This window comes from Pleurodeles waltl, chromosome 5 (genome assembly GCF_031143425.1).
Source record: "Pleurodeles waltl isolate 20211129_DDA chromosome 5, aPleWal1.hap1.20221129, whole genome shotgun sequence".
NCBI lineage: Eukaryota > Metazoa > Chordata > Amphibia > Caudata > Salamandridae > Pleurodeles > Pleurodeles waltl.
In genome coordinates, this window is record NC_090444.1 from 655642133 (window position 1) to 655663585 (window position 21453).

General features: G+C 46.2%; 1 protein-coding gene across 1 annotated transcript in view; it reads left to right on the forward strand.

The window, feature by feature from the left end:
• CCN6 (cellular communication network factor 6) overlaps positions 1-21453 on the forward strand; it is a 286585-nt gene that overhangs the window by 137625 nt on the left and 127507 nt on the right. The window contains exon 3 of the mRNA XM_069236733.1: positions 15578-15820. Within this exon, the coding sequence (XP_069092834.1) occupies positions 15578-15820 (243 nt within the window). The remainder of the gene's footprint in view (positions 1-15577; positions 15821-21453) is intronic.

Genomic DNA, 21453 nt, shown 5'->3' on the forward strand with positions numbered 1-21453 from the left:
CACGATCAAGTCTGTAGGTGACTATCATGTGTCTCTCTTCCATTGTCGACAGGTCCACCAGCGGTCTGTACACCGGAGGATGCCGCCATCTCATCACCTGCCCCAGCAGACGTGCCCTATGGACGAGAACAGCGAGCAGAGAGTCAGCCAACACTGAGGTATCACAAAATGTAATTTGCACACATTTATTAATCCGCAATGTGCCTGTAACTGTGTGTATTCAAGGCCTACATTGGTGTGACGCAGTTAATATGAATGCCTTGTGGCCCCCTGAAATGGCGGCTGCCTGACCTGTAAGGTGGGACAAGGGGATATGAGGTAACTGCGCTGGAGTTGTACACCGTCGCGGTGGGCGGTCAAAGACCGCGGTGCAATCCAGCATTGGTTAACATGGGACCCTATGGGTCCGAGGAGCCAATGACTATGTACGCCGGTGGTGACGGTGCGCACTGCCGCAGACATGACTGCCATTTTCTGTCTGTTCATTCACTTGATACCTGACCTTCAACAGGAGAGGACCTACACTGCATGTGCTGCTGTGACCTGTGTCTGGAAGCGACAATGGCTCATGTGTTTGGGGGAAAGGGCCCCTGCCTTCACTTTGGAGGAGTTGGAGAAACTAGTGGATGGGGTCCTCCCCCAGTACACACAACTGTACGGTCCTCCAGACAAACAGGTGAGAAGAATGTGAGCATGCTGCATGGGCAATGCCTGTTTGGAGTGGTGTGGATGGAAGATAAATGGGGGGTGCTGAGGCCTGCATGTGCGGACAGTGAGTGTATGTGCATCAGGGCAAGGGTGGGAACGCGGGTCAATGAGTATGATGGTCCGGACGGGTAATGATTTTCCTTTCCCCCTGAACTATTCCTCTAGGTCAGCGCCCACCAGAAAAAGGCTATTTGGCGTGCCATCGCCAAGGACGTCCGGACCCTGGGGTTCCACCACAGACGGAGCACCCACTGCCGTAAAAGATGGGAGGACCTGCGCCGCTGGAGCAAGAAGACGGCGGAGGCCCAGCTGGGGATGGCCTCCCAACGTGGGAGGGGTGCCCGTCGCACCATGACACCCCTGATGTTCCGGATCCTGGCGGTGGCGTATCCGGAGTTGGATGGGCGCTTGAGGGCATCACAGCAGCCACAAGGGGGTGAGTACACTCTCATTCAGCTGACTCTGCACGCATTACGAGGTGTCTGGGTGGGGGAGGTGGCAGTGGGTTCCCCTAGGCCAGGGCGATCTTGGTGGGCAAGGTCCCTTATGAGGCAGGCTCTGTGGCACCCCAACCCCACTAGTGGTTAGTGCCATTTACACCTAGTCAGGCTCCTGTGACTTCCAGGTGTGCAGCAATTGGGCTTAGGCCTTGTACCCCATGGGCATGTGATTAATCTAGGAACTATAAGTGCATGGCATAGTGCATAGGGCTGCTGTGCCTGTTGTGTTCGCCAGCGGTAGTGGTGATGCATGCACTGAACATGTCTTTCTCCTGTCCCCCCCCCCCCTTTTTGTGGTCTCCCTGTTCTTGTGTGCAATAGCATCATCAGGCGGAGGAGCATTGGCACCAGAGCAGGAGGGAGCTCCTTCCCACTTGGCCCTGGAGGGCGAAACAACGGAGTCTGAAGCCACCAGTGGGACGGAGGGCAAGGGGAGCTCCACGGCGGGGACAGGAGCAGAGACCAGCCACAGCAACTCTTCCTCTGATGGGAGCTCCCTTGTGGTGGCGGGAACCTCTGTGCCCACTGCATCAACAGGTACAGTCACCACCCCCCTACCAGCACCGCCCTCCCAGCAGCCCCTCAGCGTGTGTCCCCTGCCCGCTCACCCAGGAGGGTGGGCATCTCCTTCGCCCCAGGCACCTCAGGCCCTGCCCCAGTCAGCCCTGCTGCCCTCAGTGAGGAGGCTATTGACCTCCTGAGATCCCTCACTGTTGGGCTGTCTACCATTCTGAATGCCATCCAGGGTGTTGAGAGGCATTTGCAACAAACAAATGCATCCTTGGAGGGCATTCATTCTGGGCAGGCAGCCCAACAGAGAGCATTTCAGGCTCTGGCCTCAGAACTGATGGCAGCCATTGTCCCTGTGTCCAGCCTCCCCCCTCCAACTTCCTCCACTCAGACCCAATCCCCTGTACATCAGCCTATCCCAAGCACACCATCAGACCAGCATGCACACACATCAACACACAAGAGTGACTCAGGCAAACATAAGCACCACACATCTCACAGGCACTCACACAAGCATCATACCCATGCACACATACCAACATCCACTGCCTCCACTGTGTCCCCCTCATCCATGTCTCCCTCCTCCCTCCGTCACGTCTCCACTCACACCTGCATGCACTGCATCCTCAGCCACTACCTCCATCACCAGCATGCTCATCACCACACAACGCTCACGTGCACTCACCACCCCCACTACCATTCACACATCCCCAGTGTCCTCTACCAGTGTGTCTGTGAGTCCTACTCCCAAAGTACATAAACGCAGGCACACACCCACCCAACAGCCATCCACCTTACAACAGCCTCCAGCCCATGCACCTTCACCCAAATTCAGCAGACGTACACCACCTACAACCACTACCTCTACCTCCACTCCCAAACCCCTCCATCTACCCGTCCCAGTGTGTCTAAAAAACCTTTCCTGGCTAACATTGACCTCTTCCCTACACCTCCCCTCCTGTCCTTCCCCTAGGGCCAGACTTTCCAGGTCCCAGCCCAGCACCTCAGCCACCACATCCCCAGGCACAGTGGCACCAGCAACTGCGGGGTCATGGAGTGCGCCAACCATCCTCTGGGGAAAACGAAAGGGGATAGTGGCAAGACAGCTGTGCCACCATCAAAGGTGGAGAAGGGCCAAAAACTGAAGGGCAGGTCAGGAGAGGGCATGGTGGCACCGACTGAGGGACCAGTGTCACACCTTCTGTCCACGTCGACACCAACCTGTACAGCGGAGAACACCGCCACCTGAACCACCACCTGCACCGCCACGGACCCCGCCGCCAGCACACCGCCACAGACCCCGAAGCCAGCACTGCCGCCACAGACCCCGCCGCTAGCACCGCCGCCACAGTCCCCGCAGCCAGCACTGCCGCCACAGACCCCGCCGCCAGCACCGCCGCCACAGACGCCGCAGCCAGCACCACGCCACAGACCCTGCGCCAGGACCTCCGCCACAGACCCCGCCGCAAGCACCGCCACGACTGACACCGCTGCAAGCACTGCCAGCAGCCCCGCGACGTCATCAGACAGTGGCACCACCACAGACATGGCTACCATCCCCAGTGGTCAGTCGTCCGAGGCTGGTGGTGAGTTCCAGGACCCTGGGCAGCTTCTATGAAGCATCACTGTCATCACAGTTGTCACCTGCATATGGAATGCGAAGCAGCAGCAGTGTGGGGCATGTCTCTGCCTCCATGGCGTATCATGCTACCTGTACCTCGGCAATCTCGTGGCACACACACCCAGGCGAGTGCATTGTTCCGGCCACACTGCACGTGGAGCCCTCTGGGCATCAAGCCCCCTCCAGAACCAGTGGAGTATCACATCCACTACCTCAGTCCTTGGCAGGAGGAAGCGCTCTGGGCACCATGCCACCTCCAGAACCAGTGGAGTATCACATCCACTACCTCAGTCCTTGGCAGGATTAAGAACTCTGGGCACCATGCCCCCTCCAGAACCAGTGGAGAGATACATCCACTACCTCAGTCCTTGGCAGGATTAAGAACTCTGGGCACCATGCCCCCTCCAGAACCAGTGGAGAGATACATCCACTACCTCAGTCCTTGGCAGGATGAAGCACTCTGAGCACCATGCCCCCTCCAGAATCAGTGGAGACTGTTATCCACTAGAGAGACTGTGGTTTTGCACTCCCCAGGATGCAGCAGTGGGCAACCCACCCACTGGAAAGACTTGAGAGACTGTGGCTTTGCACTCCCTAGGCTAAAGCAGTGGGCAAACCACCCACTGGAAAGACTTGAGACTGTGGCTTTGCACTCCCCAGGATAAAGCAGTGGGCAAACCACCCACTGGAAAGACTTGAGAGACTGTGGCTTTGCACTCCCCAGGACCAAACTGTGTGCATGGAGCTCCCTCGTGGAGCAGTGTCGTTGTGCGTTCATCAGGCTGAGGTGCCCCCTCCCCCTGAGGTGCCTGTATATTTTCTATGTGATGCCCCTCCAGTGTTCTCTCCGGGTGTATATGTAATGTTGCAGCATGTGTTTGTGTGTATGGTGTTGTGGGTGAGGGTGGGGATGTTGCGTGTTACGTGTGTGTGTCACTCTCTTTTCCCTCCCCCCTCCTCTGTGTTGTAGGTGCAGTACTCACTGTGGTCGTTGCCGCCGTCATTAGAGCTCCTGATAGAGGAGCAGGAAGACCATCGCTGGCAGTATCTGCAATTCAGGGCTCCATGGCGTCCTGGTTCCTCGTGGGGTGTGGAGAGGTGAGTGTTTTCCCTTATGTGTACTGTTTCCGCTTGGTTTTTATTCGCGTTGGTTCCGTCCCGGAAAAGGTGGCGGATAGGCCTGTTGTGATAGGGTGGGCGGTACATTGTCTCCTGCCTGTCTGTTGGCGGTGTCCGCCACGCTGTTTGTTTGTACCACCGTGGCGGTCGGAGTGTTAAAGTGGCTGTCTGTGTTGGCGGTTTCCGCCACGGTCATAATCCCATTTTTGTTCCGCCGGCCTGTTGGCGGTATTACCGCCGCTTTAACACCGACCGCCAGGGTTGTAATGAGGGCCATAATTCCTTAGGCAACCTATTTCTGTACTGAAAACCTCAGGGAATTTATTTATCCACTTACACTCAACCTCTGACACAGAATTAACATTAGTAATATCTCTCAGGATGACTGGCAGATCTTCATTTGGATCAAGATAGACATATAGATCACGTTGATGGAACCAACTGATTAAAGAATCTCCTCTTATGGACACATAAACTTTTCCTGGAGTGATGCTCCTTTAAACTTAATGGTACCCCAAAAGTACCCAAGTAATTTGATTGGTTCTCCATCATACCCTTTAGGTTTTATATCAGTTTTCATCAACTTGACTTTTCCTTTCAAACTTTGATCATAGAAACTTCTTGGAACAAGTGTTATTTTTGCTCCAGAATCAAAAAGAATCCTAACAGATTCACCATTTACCAAAATTGTTTCCATGGGCCCACTCACGCATCCACTTTTAGTTTGAAAATTTCAACTTCACCCACTAACTCCACGTCATCGGATGAATCTTCACATTCAACTTCCCTCACTTTCTCAGTATTCATTTTTGTTCTACAACACCTTGCTATGTGACCTTTCTTCCCACAGTTTTTGCAGGTAATCTTCCAACCTGGACACTCTTTATTATTAGCCATATGTCCCACATTATTACACCTATAACACTTTCCTGGGAAAAATTTAGTTGATCTTGCATTATCCTTTCCTTTCAAATTTCTACATTCTACATAATTAATTTGTACTGTTTTGACTGTAATACTCTCACTTATACTAGAATCGTCAGTCAGCTATTATTTTATGACCCCTTAAAACTTCAACACAGTTCTTGGAATGTTCACAAGTTTTCGCACTAGTGAGAATTTCATCCAACGACGGATTGTCTTTTTTAGCTTTCTCTAACGAACATCCCAAAATGAATTGATCCCTTAAACGTTCTTCATATGAACTTCCAAATGCACAAGTAGCAGCTAAACCTCGTAAAGAAGTTATGTACTGCTCTACTGATTCTCCTTGTTGCTGCATTCTTTTCCTAAACTGGTACTGTTTGAGTACTGTGCTTACCTTGGGTAAATAATGCAAATCAAGGTTTTTTTATGCATATTTCATATTCATTAAGTCCAGCTGCATCTTTATCTCATAAGTCAGGTAGGTTCTAAAATATTTCCTGCACTTCAGTACCAAGGCAGTGCATTAATAGAGACATCTTCCTCTCCGCACTGAGAGAGGTATCACACACTTTAGCATAGTTTATTAATACCTTTTTCCATTTCTGCCATTTAATTGGTGGATCACCAGGAGAGATTAAGAAAAACGGCGCTGCTGGAACATTCGGCATAATGTAAAATGTAAAAATAACTAAGATGTTACACCTTCTTACAGAAGAACCTTGCCTTTACGAAATTCTGTAGTGCTTGACACTGTGTTCTACAAAGCGGCTGCGCACGTGTTTTGAAATAAATCACTCATCAAGGCAACTCGGTGTGCGCATCACCGTGTATTTTTTTTTTTTTTTTTTTTTTTATTTAATCAAAAACAGATTCTTGGTGTGCGAATCACCGTGGTATCCACACTTTATTTTATAGTGGTTTCCTGGTGTGCGGGTCACCGTGGAGTCTGTTCCTAAAAATAACAGATTCTTGGTATGCGAATCACCATGGCATCCGCACTTTTATTGTTAATAGTTTTCTTGGTATTCGCGTTATCACTGGGGTCAGTTTCCAAATATATGCCGTTGCACGCACGTCACACGTTTGTAAAAGGGCACAGGGGTCAAAGCTGTCAGAGAGGGGAGACGCCTTCCCACGTTGTGTGTACGTCACCAGACTTTGTCAGAGAGAGGAGACACCCGTTGCGCGTATGTCCATAGTATGTCATAGAGCACAGGAGCCAACGCCTTTACATGTCTCACACACTTTACGTGTTCTGTCGAAGAACAATGCTTCCTTGCACTGCACGTCTAGCCATTACTCCTGTTATCACGGAGTGTGTGTTCTCGTGCGTCCAGTCAAGCGCACTAGCACTTGTAAACAGTTGGGAGCCGAACAACAATAGAGATCAACAATAATGTAAGTCTTTGTTGACTTGCCTGTAGTTTGTGGGCTCCGTGTTCTCTTCTCTACAAAAGAGTGTGTTGTAATTACTTCGAGAGTATCGTTCCTCTGTAGGTACTGCGTAGATTCGATCCTCTGTATATACTGTGTTGAGCTGGGACTTCACACTTCTCTGTATCTAGTATAAATCCTCTGTCACCAAAATGAGGTATTCACACAGGAAGGACGTCGTTGGTTGATAGAAGTGTACTTTATTGGTTCAGGTCATAGGATCAGTGAAAGCCCCATCCTGCCAGGTACAGCGTCTCTCACCAACTAACACGGAGCCTCCCTTGTACTATGTCATGATGCATCCTACATTCCAAGAATGCCTCATGACATAGTTACAGAGTTCCCATGGATACATAATACAGTGCTCGTAACGTAATGCACTTACATTACCACATAGCACTGTGAGTCTCTCTCTCTCTCTGAACCACAGTATAAGGGCAAAATAACTAAGCACAAGACAATACGAAATCCGTACTTTTCAAGTGCAAGAAATACATCACCCTCACTTGTCTAGCAAACACTCCCATGGTCCAACAAGTCCACTGTAATGGCTCAGAGTCACAGTCTAAGATATTATGGCCATGCAACTGAAAGACTAGACCAGTGGTTCCCAGCCTTAAGACTTCTATCGACCCCCAATTTATCACTAATAGAACCTGGGGATCCCCACTGAGTCACTTTTGGAATCCAGGGACCTCATATCGAGTCATTAACTGGTAGCCTAGCCGGGTACCCCGGAACATTGTCCATGATTTGTACCCCAAAACATTATACAAAAATACATAAACAAGCATTCCATCAAACACATACACAAATGATTTGCAAACAAATATAAATAAAACAATGCATTTTTTTATTTTAACATGAAGGTCAGAGCTTTTCTAAATTCAATTGAAGCCACACGTCGTCCATACATATATATCTGTTTGATGCACCTGCACTGCTCACACAAATCAGTTTGAGGATACAAATGTAATGTTTAGCCTTCAATTTCAAATTCCCTGACATTTACTGTGCGTTTTAAAATTTTCAGTTTAGCATTTAGCCACTTTATTTATATACACTTTATTAATCTATTAATATTTTTCTTAGCAGTCACGAACCCCAGTGGTCCACGGAGCACAGGTTGGGAACCACTGAACTAGACCATCAAACCCAACCTCTAGGTAATGGAAAGCATAACGTGGACTGAAAGACTATCAACTCAAACAAAGAAACCAGGGAAGTGGTAAATAGAAAATTAGATCATCAACTTACTGGGTGAGGCCCAAAGAAATGAAATCAAATGTTCAGAAGCAACTGGCAGTATTCATGAAGGACAAATGCAGACACACAAAAGACAACAGAATAAATAAAGAAAATAAAACTACATGACTAATCAAAAGTTTCTTTTCTGACTTCTTAAAGGCATCATACGGTATGCCTGCTAATTGTTTTTAAGTTCATTTGTAAAATTCCCTTGGAAACCCATCTTCGCCAGGGGGCTTTTTATACGGGAGATCTGCAATCCCCTTGCTATTACCTCTTTAGATAGCTCTCCCTCCAGAAGCAGTTTGCCGTCTACATTGAGACATGGCAAGTTTAATTTTCCAAAAAACGATCTTCTCTGATCTGGTTTCTTTTTATTTCTGGGCTCTCTACTGTTTTATAACAGGAGGCATAAGTCCTTGCTATTTCTTGCAACTCCCTGACAAAGCGGCCTGCATTATTTCCTTATTGCAGAAATAGAGACCATCACCTTCAGCTGACTAAGATGTGTCATTAATAAGCAGCTGTCCTTTTCGCCCTGCTCATAATGTTGTGCCTTTAGCAATACAGAGCATCTTTCTACCTTACAAGTGAATAGAATACTGAGCTCCAGTTTAGCCTTCTCTGACAGTCTTCTGATCTGTACTGTTGAGGTCGAGGTATACTAATGTGTTACTATTTTAATGTTTTGTTATATTGCAGTCATTGCTTAATTTGTAAATAGGAATGTGCCGGTGCCGAAAGCCCTCCTCCTAAACACGCAGCTGCTCCAATCAAATGCGCGAGCACAGAATACTGAGGCAGCTTAATCCTGACACCATCTTGGGCCTCTTCAATCCATTTACAGCCACTTCCTGCCCGTTTAGCTCACTCTTGCAGCTTTCTGATTTCTCCCTTTGTGACACTTTTTAATTTTTCTCTTCCTCCGTCTTTCCCATATGTTTCTTTTGCTTGCAGTAAATGCTTGACGCAGAAAAATAGTGCCGGCCCTCAAAAATATGTGCCGGTGCCCCACAACCGAAAGAACAAGCACAAATAAAGCACTGATTGCAGTTTGTTTTTGTACTCTCTTTTTATTACAGAATCACACATCACTTGTCCCTGAATAGTAGCTTCAGTAGCGGACAAAAGAACTTGGGCTAAGTCAATTACCCCCTTATTCTCTTAGGTATATGTGGTCAGATGCAATTTCAATTCGGTTTTTCCTGGGGACATCTTAAAGTGTGAAATATTGAGTCACCAGCGTTTCCTAATGGGTTTGTTAAGGTGGCAGTCTGTGCAGTGACGGATTGGAGCATGGTACTTGATGGATCCCTCCAGAATATCGCAGTTCGGTACCAGTGACACCATTGGGTGTGATGTCAGGAAAAATCCAATCTTGATTCCGTGCCATGTGCCAAAGGGTGCTTGAGGCACAATACGTCGATGAAGCCGAGGTCATCCACATTGTCTCTGAGGTTTGCCCTAAAAGGTATGTACAATTTTTATACAGTATTTTGAACATTACATTCTATTTATTCATGGTTTATTTATAGTTGTTGGCTGTTGAAAATACTTTAATTTAGAATTATTTCTATGGGGTTTTGTCCTTACTCCATTATATGCTATGGTAGGTTGTTGTTGTACTAGTAGTTGGGCATGTGTGGTGCTGGACTTCAGCTCTGAACTGGAGTGACTTACTGTTGTTTCGGTTTCCTTTTTGGCTGCAGTAACTACTGAAGTGCAGGTTAAGAGTAGCATTAAAATTACTCCTTTCTGCGTAGGTCGATGTCTCTCCTTAAATCTCTCCCTGATGGTCCCTGACCATTCATAACTCCCTACTTACTCCTCCCTAATCTCCTCCCCTTAAGTCATATGTATTCCCCTCTTCCATCCACTCCCACATTTACTACTAAAACATATACCTATGTGTGCAGAGACTCAGCAATCGGGCTGGAGATCCTCTACCCAGAAACAGATAGAAGAGGCAGTACTGTAAACTTTACATGTAGGTTTGTGAATACCATTTTGCAGAACCTTTATAGTACTATTGTACAGTTCGTAAATAAGACCCAATATTTAGAGAAAATCGTAAAGCAGATAATTAGATTAGGCATTGAGACGGGAGAAGAGCTAACAGACTACTTCTTGAACAAATAACCTTTCATGAAATGCTACTGGTTTGATAGAAAGTCCATCCAAGCAATGGTAAATCAAAATAAACATGAGTCAATGGGTGAAAGGGGATGACTCAAAGCATATTCTCTCTGCATAATTATTCTTATTGAACTTTTAAAAGTATTCAAGATGTAAAGTTTTCCCAAACAAAAGTGCCTGTAGCAAGATCTAAAAAAGATGCTGCAGAATTTCCTAACCAAATATATACAGTTTTCTGACTTGAGGATAATCTGCTGTCTTACAGGTTCCACACAGGGTATATGAGAACTAGTAAGCAAATCCTACTTTTCCGTCATGTGAGTGTTGGTTTTGTGATTAGGAGTAACTTGTAAATCCCTAAAATACACAACTGGATGTCTCCTTAACCAAAGATGTACAATTTTCTTTAAAAATCAAGCCCTCAGAACAATTTCTGTTTGAAAATCAATCAAGTCTAAAAAAGGGATAGGGTAGTTTTTTTTAAAAAAAAGGGGGGTTTCGGGATAGGACCTAGATAGGTGAATGCCTACCCACTTGCGCCCTGAAGTACTAAGGTTGGGTTGCAAAGCAGTCGGAGTTGTTTGCACATGATTTTTTTCGAACCTCGACTTTATTTTGTGCTGCAACTGACGTACGGTTCAGTGGCTGTGCAAAAAATTTGCATTCACAAGGAGTCACTAAGGGGCATATTTATACATTCTTTGAGCTGAATTAGTGTCATTTGTTTATGCAAATTCAGCGCAAACAACTCCATATTTATATTTTGACACGAGACCCATCTAGCATAAAAATATCGGAGTCAAAGTCATTTTTTGGATGTGTGAAACCACCTTGCGTCAATGAAATGCAAGGTAGACGTTCGCGTTCAAAAAATGACTCAAAGCCCCTACTGCCTTATTTATCTTCCCGAGCAAAAAAGGTGGACGGGGTAGGCGGGCCTAAATAATGGCACTAAGCCGGCTTAGCACCATTATTTAACGCCTGGGTCAGGGCAGGCATTAGGGGACCTGTGGACCCATTTCCATGGTCAAACACCATGGAAAGAACCCACATTTGCCCACGCCAAGCCCCAGGAACAACCCAACACACAGTAGAGGGACACCAAAGGATGTGGTGTACCCCATCCCAGGTAAGTAGGATAAGTAGAGGTAAGTTTTTTAAAAACAATTTTAAAGTGCCACTGGGGGCCCTGAAATGGGCCCCCCTACATAACATCGGGTGCAATGGCCATGCCTAGTGGACCCTTGTCCCCTGTCCTGTCCATTGGGAGGGTGGGCATGACTCCTGTCTTTTTTAAGACAGGAGTCTTGTGGTAGGATGCTTTTGGGTCAGGAAATGACACTAGGCTGGTTAAAGGCATTTTTTTGCCTCTGACCAGCCTTGCGTCATTTTTGGTGCAAAACCCCCATACTCCAAACCGCCACCCCGACCCAGCTAACATAATTTTCTCAGACGCTAGCCCACCCTATGTGGTGGCTTGGGGGATTCCATAAATTTGGCGCCCGGCTGGCGCTCTGGAATGACGCAAGTTGGCGCTATACTTTTTTATGTAAAACTGCGTTCGTGCAGTTTTGCTTCAAAAAGTATAAATATGTTTCTAAATCGCCAGCTCCATTAATATTTATGAGTCGTCAATCCCCACATTCACACATTCAACTACTGACACACATGCACACCAAAGGATTATCCAGTAATTATAGAAAAAGTAACGCATGTCTATACTGGGTGAAATTAGCAACTTTAAGTACTGGGATAAGTTATCTAGTTCTAATAGATGCTTGAAATTTGCATAAAATTATAAATTCCACAGCAATTTGTAAGGAAGTTGCATTACAAGGAAAGAAGTTTAAAAACATCAAATGCCTATCTCCTCGATAAAAACCCAAGGGAATAATGCACAATACCTATTCTAGAAAGTGTTACAAGAGAACAGGCTCAGGTATATTGAAAATTAATTAAATACGGTTCCATATATATCTGTGTTATGACCAAAACAAAGCATTTTACAGTAGGTCCCAGAGTTTAAAGATCTCTCTATTGGTATGGTCTCAGGACTAGCAAAATGATTGGCACTACCGAGCTCTTGACAAAGGGAGTTTATATAACAAAGCTTTTTAGAGTAAATATGGAAATCCTAGCAGTCCTTGATTATACCTCTGTTTACGTATGCATGAGGATTAGACCAGCAAGGTAATCACAACAGTAGCGGGGCAAGCTGACTTCTATACTATAAGTAGGAAACACCCAAATCTTGATGGCATGAATAATGCAGACTACACTGTGGTAGCGTAGGTTACTGTCTACAAAATCTGTTTTCCTTGACCTGTAAAACTCAGGAATCAGAAAAGCACCAAACAACTGCTCCATAATGCACTGAAAAGGCACAGTTCATCTTGCCCACCCTTATATGATACAAAGCTTTTAAAAGGCTGTTAAGGCCATTAGCAGCGCAGGCTGTTAAAACAGCATAATTTGTGCACAAATGGGTGGAAATGAGTTTAGAACCCACCAGGTGTGTGTCTTGGTACAATTCAAATAAGGTGGGGTTCAGATCATCAACGTATATAACAAAAAGGATTGGTGCCAATACATAACTTTGCCAGATATCCCTATCCACTCTATAAGACTCACTGCCCTCACTCTTGGTGCCATTGCGTACCTTGGTGAACATGTCACAAAGTAAGTAATGCAAAAATTTTGCAATGCATGTAAAGACTCCTATTTCACAATAAATGACCAAATAAATGCTTTGGAGGTAGGGCACTTCCCTACTCCAGAGATCAGTCTAGATTTGCAAATCTAGATATTACTGAACATCTCTCATAATTCTTTCTCATGCGAAACAAGCAAAAGTAGTGGCCAGCTTTGAAGGTCAACCTTTTTTTAAGACGCTTTCCATTAACGCCTTGGGTGCTATTTGCATCATCTCTCTGTCAACAATGCAGACAATTGAGCGCTGTTCACTGGGAAGTTATGTCAAAGCACCCAGGGCTGGGAATCCATCTGGAGCTTTTCCTGGAGCCTGTGTTTTTTTGTTGTTGATGATGATCAAAGTACAGAGTGCACTGAAGTTATCAACTGTGAAGCAGGAAGCACCAGGAGACTTCAGGGATTACTTGGTTTAGAGTTTATGTGTATTCCAGTTTCGGGTTTCTCCTTCCATGAGCCTCTTTGTCATTTCGGAACTGCAGGGAAGATTTAGATTTCAGTGGTACAAAGCTATCATTCGCCATTTTCAGTCATCATCGACATTTGTCCACACTCACCACACTAGCTACAGAATGACTAATGTTTTGATCTGTTGCCAGTAGTGAGACTCATAACACACACACACACACACACACACCACACACACTCTCTCTCTCTCTCTCTCTCTCTCTCTCTCTCCTTGTGAGACTGAAAAAATGAGAACCATTGACTGGGTAACTATAATCATCTTTATTCAGCACCAAGATGGACAAAGGGGTGAATATGTGCTTTACATATACACGTTACATAAACATCCATGACATTACACAATCTATTATTGATGATTTTACTGGTGATATCACATAAAATGAAAACCCCTGTTAGCAGCTTGATCAGCACAGAAAAAGGAAAGACTGCAATTCCAAAGAAGACCTGTCCTTATGTAGATTGCTTGGAAGCTAAGGTTAGCAGCATTGGTTTAAAATCAGAGCGAACAAATAGAGACGAATGACTGAGCTGCACCAAAGTGATGGTCTATTATAGATGTTATTCACAGTTGGCATCCCTTTCATAGATTACATATATGGAAGAGGATGGCATAGCTCAGCTGAAGATCTATGTATATTTGCACAATCAAATGGATCTGTAAAGCCACGGCATTGCTACTCTCAGCATCAAGATGCTCTTACAGAAAAAATCAAGAGAAGAAGGGGTGGTGTCTTTCTATTCACAAGTAACTGATAGCCTTTTAGACGTAAAGTTTAGTTTCCAGACTGCAGTGCCATTGTCCACGTCTATCTGCCCTCTCAGAGGCTATATATAGGGGGAAAAAACTAAATTTCCACATAGAGTTAACAGCTGTAGAAAAGTGTAAACCAGTGGTTTATGTGATGTCATTTACCAAGTCTTTGATGATGTCAACTGTGACATCAACAGTGATTTTACTGATGAGGTAATTGGTGATCCCATCTGTGATGTCATGTGTAAGGACACGCATAGGGGGTCATTCTGACCCTGGCGGTAAAATCCGCCAGGGCCAACGACCGCGGGAGCACCGCCAACAGGCTGGCGGTGCTCCCATGGGCATTCTGACCGCGGCGGTACAGCTGCGGTCAGAAACGGAAAACCGGCGGTGTACTGCCGGTTTCCCGCTGCCCTGGGGAATCCTCCATGGCAGCGCAGCTTGCTGCGCTGCCATGGGGATTCCGACCCCCATACCGCTATCCTGTTCCTGGCGGTTTTGGCCGCCGGGAACAGAATGGCGGTATGGGGTGTCGTGGGGCCCCTGGGGGCCCCTGCAGTGCCCATGCCAATGGCATGGGCACTGCAGGGGCCCCCGTAACAGGGCCCCACAAAGATTTTCAGTGTCTGCCATGCAGACACTGAAAATCGCGACAGGTGCAACTGCACCCGTCGCACCCCTTCCACTCCGCCGGCTCCATTCGGAGCCGGCATCCTCATGGAAGGGTGTTTCCCGTTGGGCTGGCGGGCGGCCTTCTGGCGGTCGCCCGCCAGCCCAGCGGGAAACCCAGAATACCCACGGCGGTCTTTTGACCGTGCAGCGGTATTCTGGTGGTCCCAGCCAGGCCGGCGGCTTCCGCCGCCGGCCGGGGTCAGAATGACCCCCATAGTGTTGTGGTGGGTTTTACTGCTTCCCATAACTATAAATTCTGAATGATTTTTAGATTTGGGATGGTAGCCATGTGCAGCTAAAGATGTTTCTGCCAGTTGCCACTGATCTGCACAAACAACCATAAAATCCATTAGCAAATATTGTTCATTGAATTTTGAGGGTTGTTACATACGTTAACTAGTGTCATTATTTTGTCTACACATGTTGCCTTTTTGTGCCCAGTGCCCCAGCCACATTATTTGTCCAGTGCCTAGTATCTGACGGATAGGATATTGGACTATGCCCAGAGAGCATTAAGCAGACGGTCTGGCCTTTGAGAATGCCCTGTTACCGGAATCCCTTTCCCACCACCTAATCGATATTTATGCTACAGTGGTCAGTAGACACCAGGCAGAGAGTGACCAGTATCCATTATTCTAGTGGTCTCCTGCACAGGCTGTGAATATTTCATGTATACTAACTCCTGTATTTAAAGTTCAAGAAAATAGATTTCATAAGTCCTTTTCTATAACATAATACCGGCTTGCTAACTGTGTTTTTGCCTTTTCTCAGATTTGCTAGCAGTAGGCTGTGAGCTGAATGGAGTGCTTTACCACAATGGCCAAGACTTTCAACCCACCCCCCTTTTCAAGTGCCTCTGCGTGAGTGACACCATAGGATGCACACCGGCCTTCACAAAAGAACTGTCTGCAAGTCAATGTGTTGGCCATAAAGGTGTAAGAAACTCTGGCCAGTCGAAGTGTGACCCAGAGCTAGAAAAGAACCAACAGTCAGTAGGCTACAGATTAATGCCAGGTATGTATGTTCAGTTACAACGGGAGGTCATTTGTGTGTGTGCGCAGCTAGAACACAAAACAAAAACATGCATTTGCTCTTCATAAAGGCCCTACGTGCAGAATATGTGTGGAAAGTGTTGCAGTGTAGAGATATGTCACCTGTTTCAGTCCCTTGGAATTTACACCTGTACATAATTCACAGAGCATAATAGCTATCAGTTTCCCATAATATTTCGATTGGAACCATTGCAGTGCGAGAAACTAGCCCGTTTGCGAAAAATGTCTGCCCAAAAAATAACTGTAGGGGAAAAATCCCGTCTAACTCTTATGAATGGCTGCCAACTTGTAGGACGAGAAAAGGTGATTAAAATTATGTGCATATGTGTTTACAGTTTGTATTTAAAATTGATGTTCTTTTCTGGGTCGTAAAATGTTGCCTAGTACACTATTCAGGGAAAAAAGGAATGAAAAATATTAATGATGCTGAAAGCTTGAAATAGGTTGTTATAGATGTCAATGCGTTATATGGAAGGACGGGCAGGTGTGAAAGGTAAATATAAAGGGTTGTTTTCATGTTTTATTTCCCTTGTTATACTTTTGGATTTGCTTTATATTGGCATGTCAGTGGTTTGTTGAGCAATAAAGTGCCAAGCTTTCTCTAATGCTTTTAATTAATATTTCATGAGCTTTTCATGAATATTTCATGAGCAGGCAACACCCGGTTGATAGCCACACGAGGCAATCTAGTAAGAAGTCTTTGCAATGCGTTTAGCGAAAACTTAATGCGTGGGCCGATGGCAGTGGCGGTTCGCGGAAGGGAAAAGGTGCGGGGCGGCGCGTGGTGAGGGGGAGCATGGGGGGTCGGAGTGTTGAGCAAAAAAAAAAAATATATAAACATTTTGAAAAACAAACGTACCTTGCGCGCCACTCCGATCCACGTCGCTCCTCTCTTCCACTGCAGAAACAGGCTCCAAGCCTGCCCTATGTCTAATCCTAACGCTGCTTTCATGCTTGCTACTGGCAGCATGAAAGTAGCATTAGCATTGGACGAAGCGCCCAGCCAGGGCACTTTGAGGCAGAGTGGAAGTCTCTGGCTGCTGTCTCCAACCCAGCAATGCAGTGCCTGCATTTCTGGATTGGAGAGAGACTAGTGCGCATGTATGTTTGGCCAGCGCGAGATAGCCAGCCAAACATACATGCGCCCCCTCAGGCAGGCCCTGTCATTGCCTGTTTATTAGCGTTTTCTTGTAAAAGTTTTGCAGCTGTTGGGGGGTTGGGGCGACGCTCCTCTGCCATAGCAGAGGAGCTGCCCCTGCCCGCTGGATGCTTTTTCTGTATTTTCTAGGTGCTGTGAGGACTTTTTTCTAAGTATTATTATGCAGTCAGAGCTGCGAGCAAAGGTTTAGTGGCGCAGCAAAAACTGCATTTGTGCCTGGTACACAGTATGGATAGTTGCTAGTTGTTCCTACATCCAAAATGGGCTCCTGTACCCAGGCTTCTGTCCTGAGACCCCTAATATGAGTTTGGCAGATGGGAAACTCTGTCTGCCAAACTCCCAACAGGGTGACCGCCTCCTATGTGATGACCTCCCAGCCGGAGCTATTATGGATTTCCTGCTGGGTCAGCGGGCAGAAACCTATGTTTCCGCCTGCTGGCAAGCAGGAAACAGGCTACAGCATTGTCGCCGGCTCGCAATCAAGCTGGCGGCAATGCTGTCGCCTGTAATGTGCACCAGGACCCTCGCAAAGCAGACAGTGAACATTGCAGTGGTGCTGACCAGGGGAGGCCCTGCTCCTGTTTTCTGCCAGCCTTTTCATGGTGGTGCTACCACCATGAAACCTCTGGTAGAGAAAACGGTTGTAATTCCCAGGGCAGCGCGGCTTGCAGTAATGCCCTGGTGGATTAGGATCACTGTCACCGCCACACCACCGGGTTCCAAGATCCTGCCATAGTTGGCGTTTCCCTGGCGGTCCGTCCGCTAGGGTTGTAATGTGGAGGTCGGACCAACGCATTAGCGGCGGGCCAGACCACCACCGCGAGACCGCACACCTGTAATGAGGCCTTTAGTGTGTGACAGACCCACTCTGGCTTTGAGGGCAGCAGACCGCCTGCCTTTATGGAGACCCAGCCAATCCTTAAGTGAAACCAGTTTGGCATTCTTTGGCCCACATCCAAAGTGTGTAAACACAGCCATATTGCATGCCTTTGAAACAGGTAAATCGGTCTAGCTTTGTTGGATGGGTAGGGCTGCCCAACAAGCTGTGGGGGGGGGCGCCTGAAAGTGTGTTTGTGTGGATACCTACTTACTCCGTCGAAAAGACCCAAAGGGGTGAAAAAATAGACCTTATACGAGGTAGTAATATGTGCCTACTTGGGATATTTATTGCCTACCGATATAGTCCACAAGAGGTTGGTAGGGGGGGTAATGGGATTTTCCTCATTTACATGTGATACACCCTCAGACAAATGAAGTAACAACCGTTACGTATTGGAGGTGTTTAAAGAGTGAATGCATGTTTCGTATCATAATAAAAAGTGCCAAGCAAAAATGTTGCAGTTTTGTATGCCGAGAAACATGGGTAATTTGATGTACTTATAGTCATACAACAGGTCTCATTTCAGAATTTTATGAAGAGCCATAGAATGTGTCCTCCCCGTTGTGCTAAAGCAATGAATGTATCATGTCGAATATATATATGTTATTCGAATTATATTTAAATAAATCACAAACTGTTGCAGAAACAGTTAACAAATATGTACATTACCACTGATAACCAGGGCTAAAGTGCTTGTCCTCTCTCTTCAAACCTGGTAAAATTAGCCTACACATAATAGGCACATTTACTTTACTTCTAGATCCCTAGCAAATAGTACTACATGTAAATTAAATGTTACTAGTGGGCCTGCAGCATTCCTTGTGCCACCCAGTAAAGTAGTCTTTTAGAAACCTTTTCAGCCAGTAGAATTTTAAACTGCCATTTTGACCTTGCAAAATAAACCTTTAGCCAGGTCTAAATATTCCTTTTAAAATTCATAAATCATCTCTAAAGTAGGCCCTAACCACCCTGAGGGCAGGGTACATAGTTTTTAAAACGTCAGACATGCGAGTTTAAATTGTACACATCCTGGCAGTAAAAAAACTCCTAAAGTAGTTTTTCACTGTTATAAGGCATATCTCTCCCATTGAATAACAAGGGGCTACCTTATTACGTTTAATAAGTGCTCCTTTTGGCTTGGGAGAAGAAAGAGATTTGCTATTTACGCTCATTTATGTGTCATCTAAAACCTACTTTAATGGTGAAGTGACATTTTCACTTCAAAGAGCTGTGGCTCCCACACACACAAAGGAAGCTGACACCAGGCCTGCCCTGCCTTTTGTCACCCCAGACAGTTTGGAGCCTTGATAGGGGAAGAACTTTCCAAAATCATATGTGAGAGTAGGGCAAGGAGTGCCCCCATAAAAATGCTGGCACCAGATATTGTATTGTAATTGTAATTGTATTGTAATCGTATTTATATAGCGCTTACTACCCCTGACGAGGCGTCGAAGCGCTTTTCGATGAGTAGCACGCTACTCCGGTACCCAACAAGAATTAGTGATGGTTTAGTATAATTTAATAAGGAGTACAGTTTTAGTATTATTATGAGTTAATTTGAGTTGCAGATATGAGAGTTTGTTAGTTAGATTGACTGGAGTAATGGAGGGGTGGAGGAGGAAAGAAATCCAGAAGTGTTAATTGGGAGTTTATCCTTCATTTACTCAATCCAAAGGCTTGAGATGAATAATAGGGGAGCGGAGGGGAAAGAGGATGTGGAAGGGTTAGGGAGAGCATAGAAGTAGGGTGAGATGAATGCAGGAGAATTTAGTAGGGTTGTGTGGGAGGTCACAGAGGTAGAGTGAGGTTTGGTGAGTTAGATGTGGAGGTGGAGGGGAAGAGCTTAGGCAGAGATATTTAGGAGATGAAAGTGGTCGAAGGGATTTGGGATGAGTCCGAGTGAGAATGGAGGATAGTTTGATAGAGACATGACATAAGAGTGATGGGTAGATAAGTGTGATAAAAGAGAGCAGAAATTCATAAATAACAGGAGCCATGCAATGATCCACAAACATGCCAGGCACAGAAACAACATATACACATACATACACATATATATATATATATATTTATACACACACACACATGAATAAAACACACATATGCACATACAATACATAATTAGAATCATGGGTAAAAAATACTTAGTCAGATAGGTTTAAAAGAGTGTGTGTGTATTTTATTGTTATTGGTTTAGTTTCTGTAAAATGAGCATCGTGGCCTACCCAACCGGAGTATTTTCTACGAGTATGTCAGTAAGCGTTACCTAGCATGTTTTATACGCCCCGTTTATATTGTACAGTAAGAGTACGTGATTGGCCCCGGGGTAAAAACGTCTCCAGCAACCTTGTGTGCCTTTGGCAATGTGATTGTTACTAGTGCGTCTTTGTGGATATGTCCTCGTGCTTCTGAGCATCAACAACGCACCACCGGAATCGGCGGTAAACGCAGTGGGGTCGTTTGGAAAGCTGTCCATCATCGTGGTAAAAGGCGGGGAATTCCTTTACCTACTTCGAGGGTGGGCGGGGCGTGGTTCAGCGGGCGGAGCTTACAGGTGCTTTATAAAGGGAGAAACCTTCTACTCTGTGTCTCCAGCAGAGGAAGATAGAACCCGCGCGTCACAGTCAGATACAGATTACGCTCTAGTACATCATCAGTTCACCTCCAGGAGGGATACTAGATCTTTTTCTGCTATGGGATCTCTGAGCGCACAGCCTTGCTTTATCTTTGCCAAGCCCAAGAGTTAGGGTGGCTTGTCCTTTCCAGAAGCTGACCTTCAACTGCGGCACCTGCTACGATTATATTTGTAGGTGCTTCTTTTGAGGTTCAGTTTCTGTAAAAATGAGCATCGTGGCCTACCCAACCGGAGTATTTTCTACGAGTATGTCAGTAAGCGTAACCTAGCATGTTTTATACGCCCCGTTTATATTGTACACTAAGGGTACGTGATGGGCCATGGGGTAAACGTCTCCAGCAACCTTGTGTTCCTTTGGCAATATGATTGTTACTAGTGCGTCTTTGTGGAGATGTCCTCGTGCTTCTGAGCATCAACAACGCACCACCGGAATCGGCGGTAAACGCATTGGGGTCGTTTTGGAAAGCTGTCCATCATCCTGGTAAAAGGCGGGAGTTCCTTTACCTACTTCGAGGGTGGACGGGGCGTGGCTCAGCGGGCGGAGCTTACAGGTGCTTTATAAAGGGAGAACCTACTACAAAAACGATTTTGTGTTTATATTGTACACTAGGGGTACGTGATGGGCCACGGGGTAAAACGTCTCCAGCAACCTTGTGTGCCTTTGGCAATGTTATTGTTACTAGTGCGTCTTTGTGGAGATGTCCTCCTGCTTCTGCGCATCAACAACGCACCACTTGAATCGGCGGTAAAACGCAGTGGGGTCATTTTGGAAAGCTGTCCATCATCCTGGTAAAAGGCGGGAATTCCTTTACCTACTTCGAGGGTGGACGGGGAGTGGTTCAAGCGGGCGGAGCTTACCGGTGCTTTATAAAGGGCGAACTTTCTACTCTGTGTCTCCAGCAGAGGAAGATAGAAACCAGC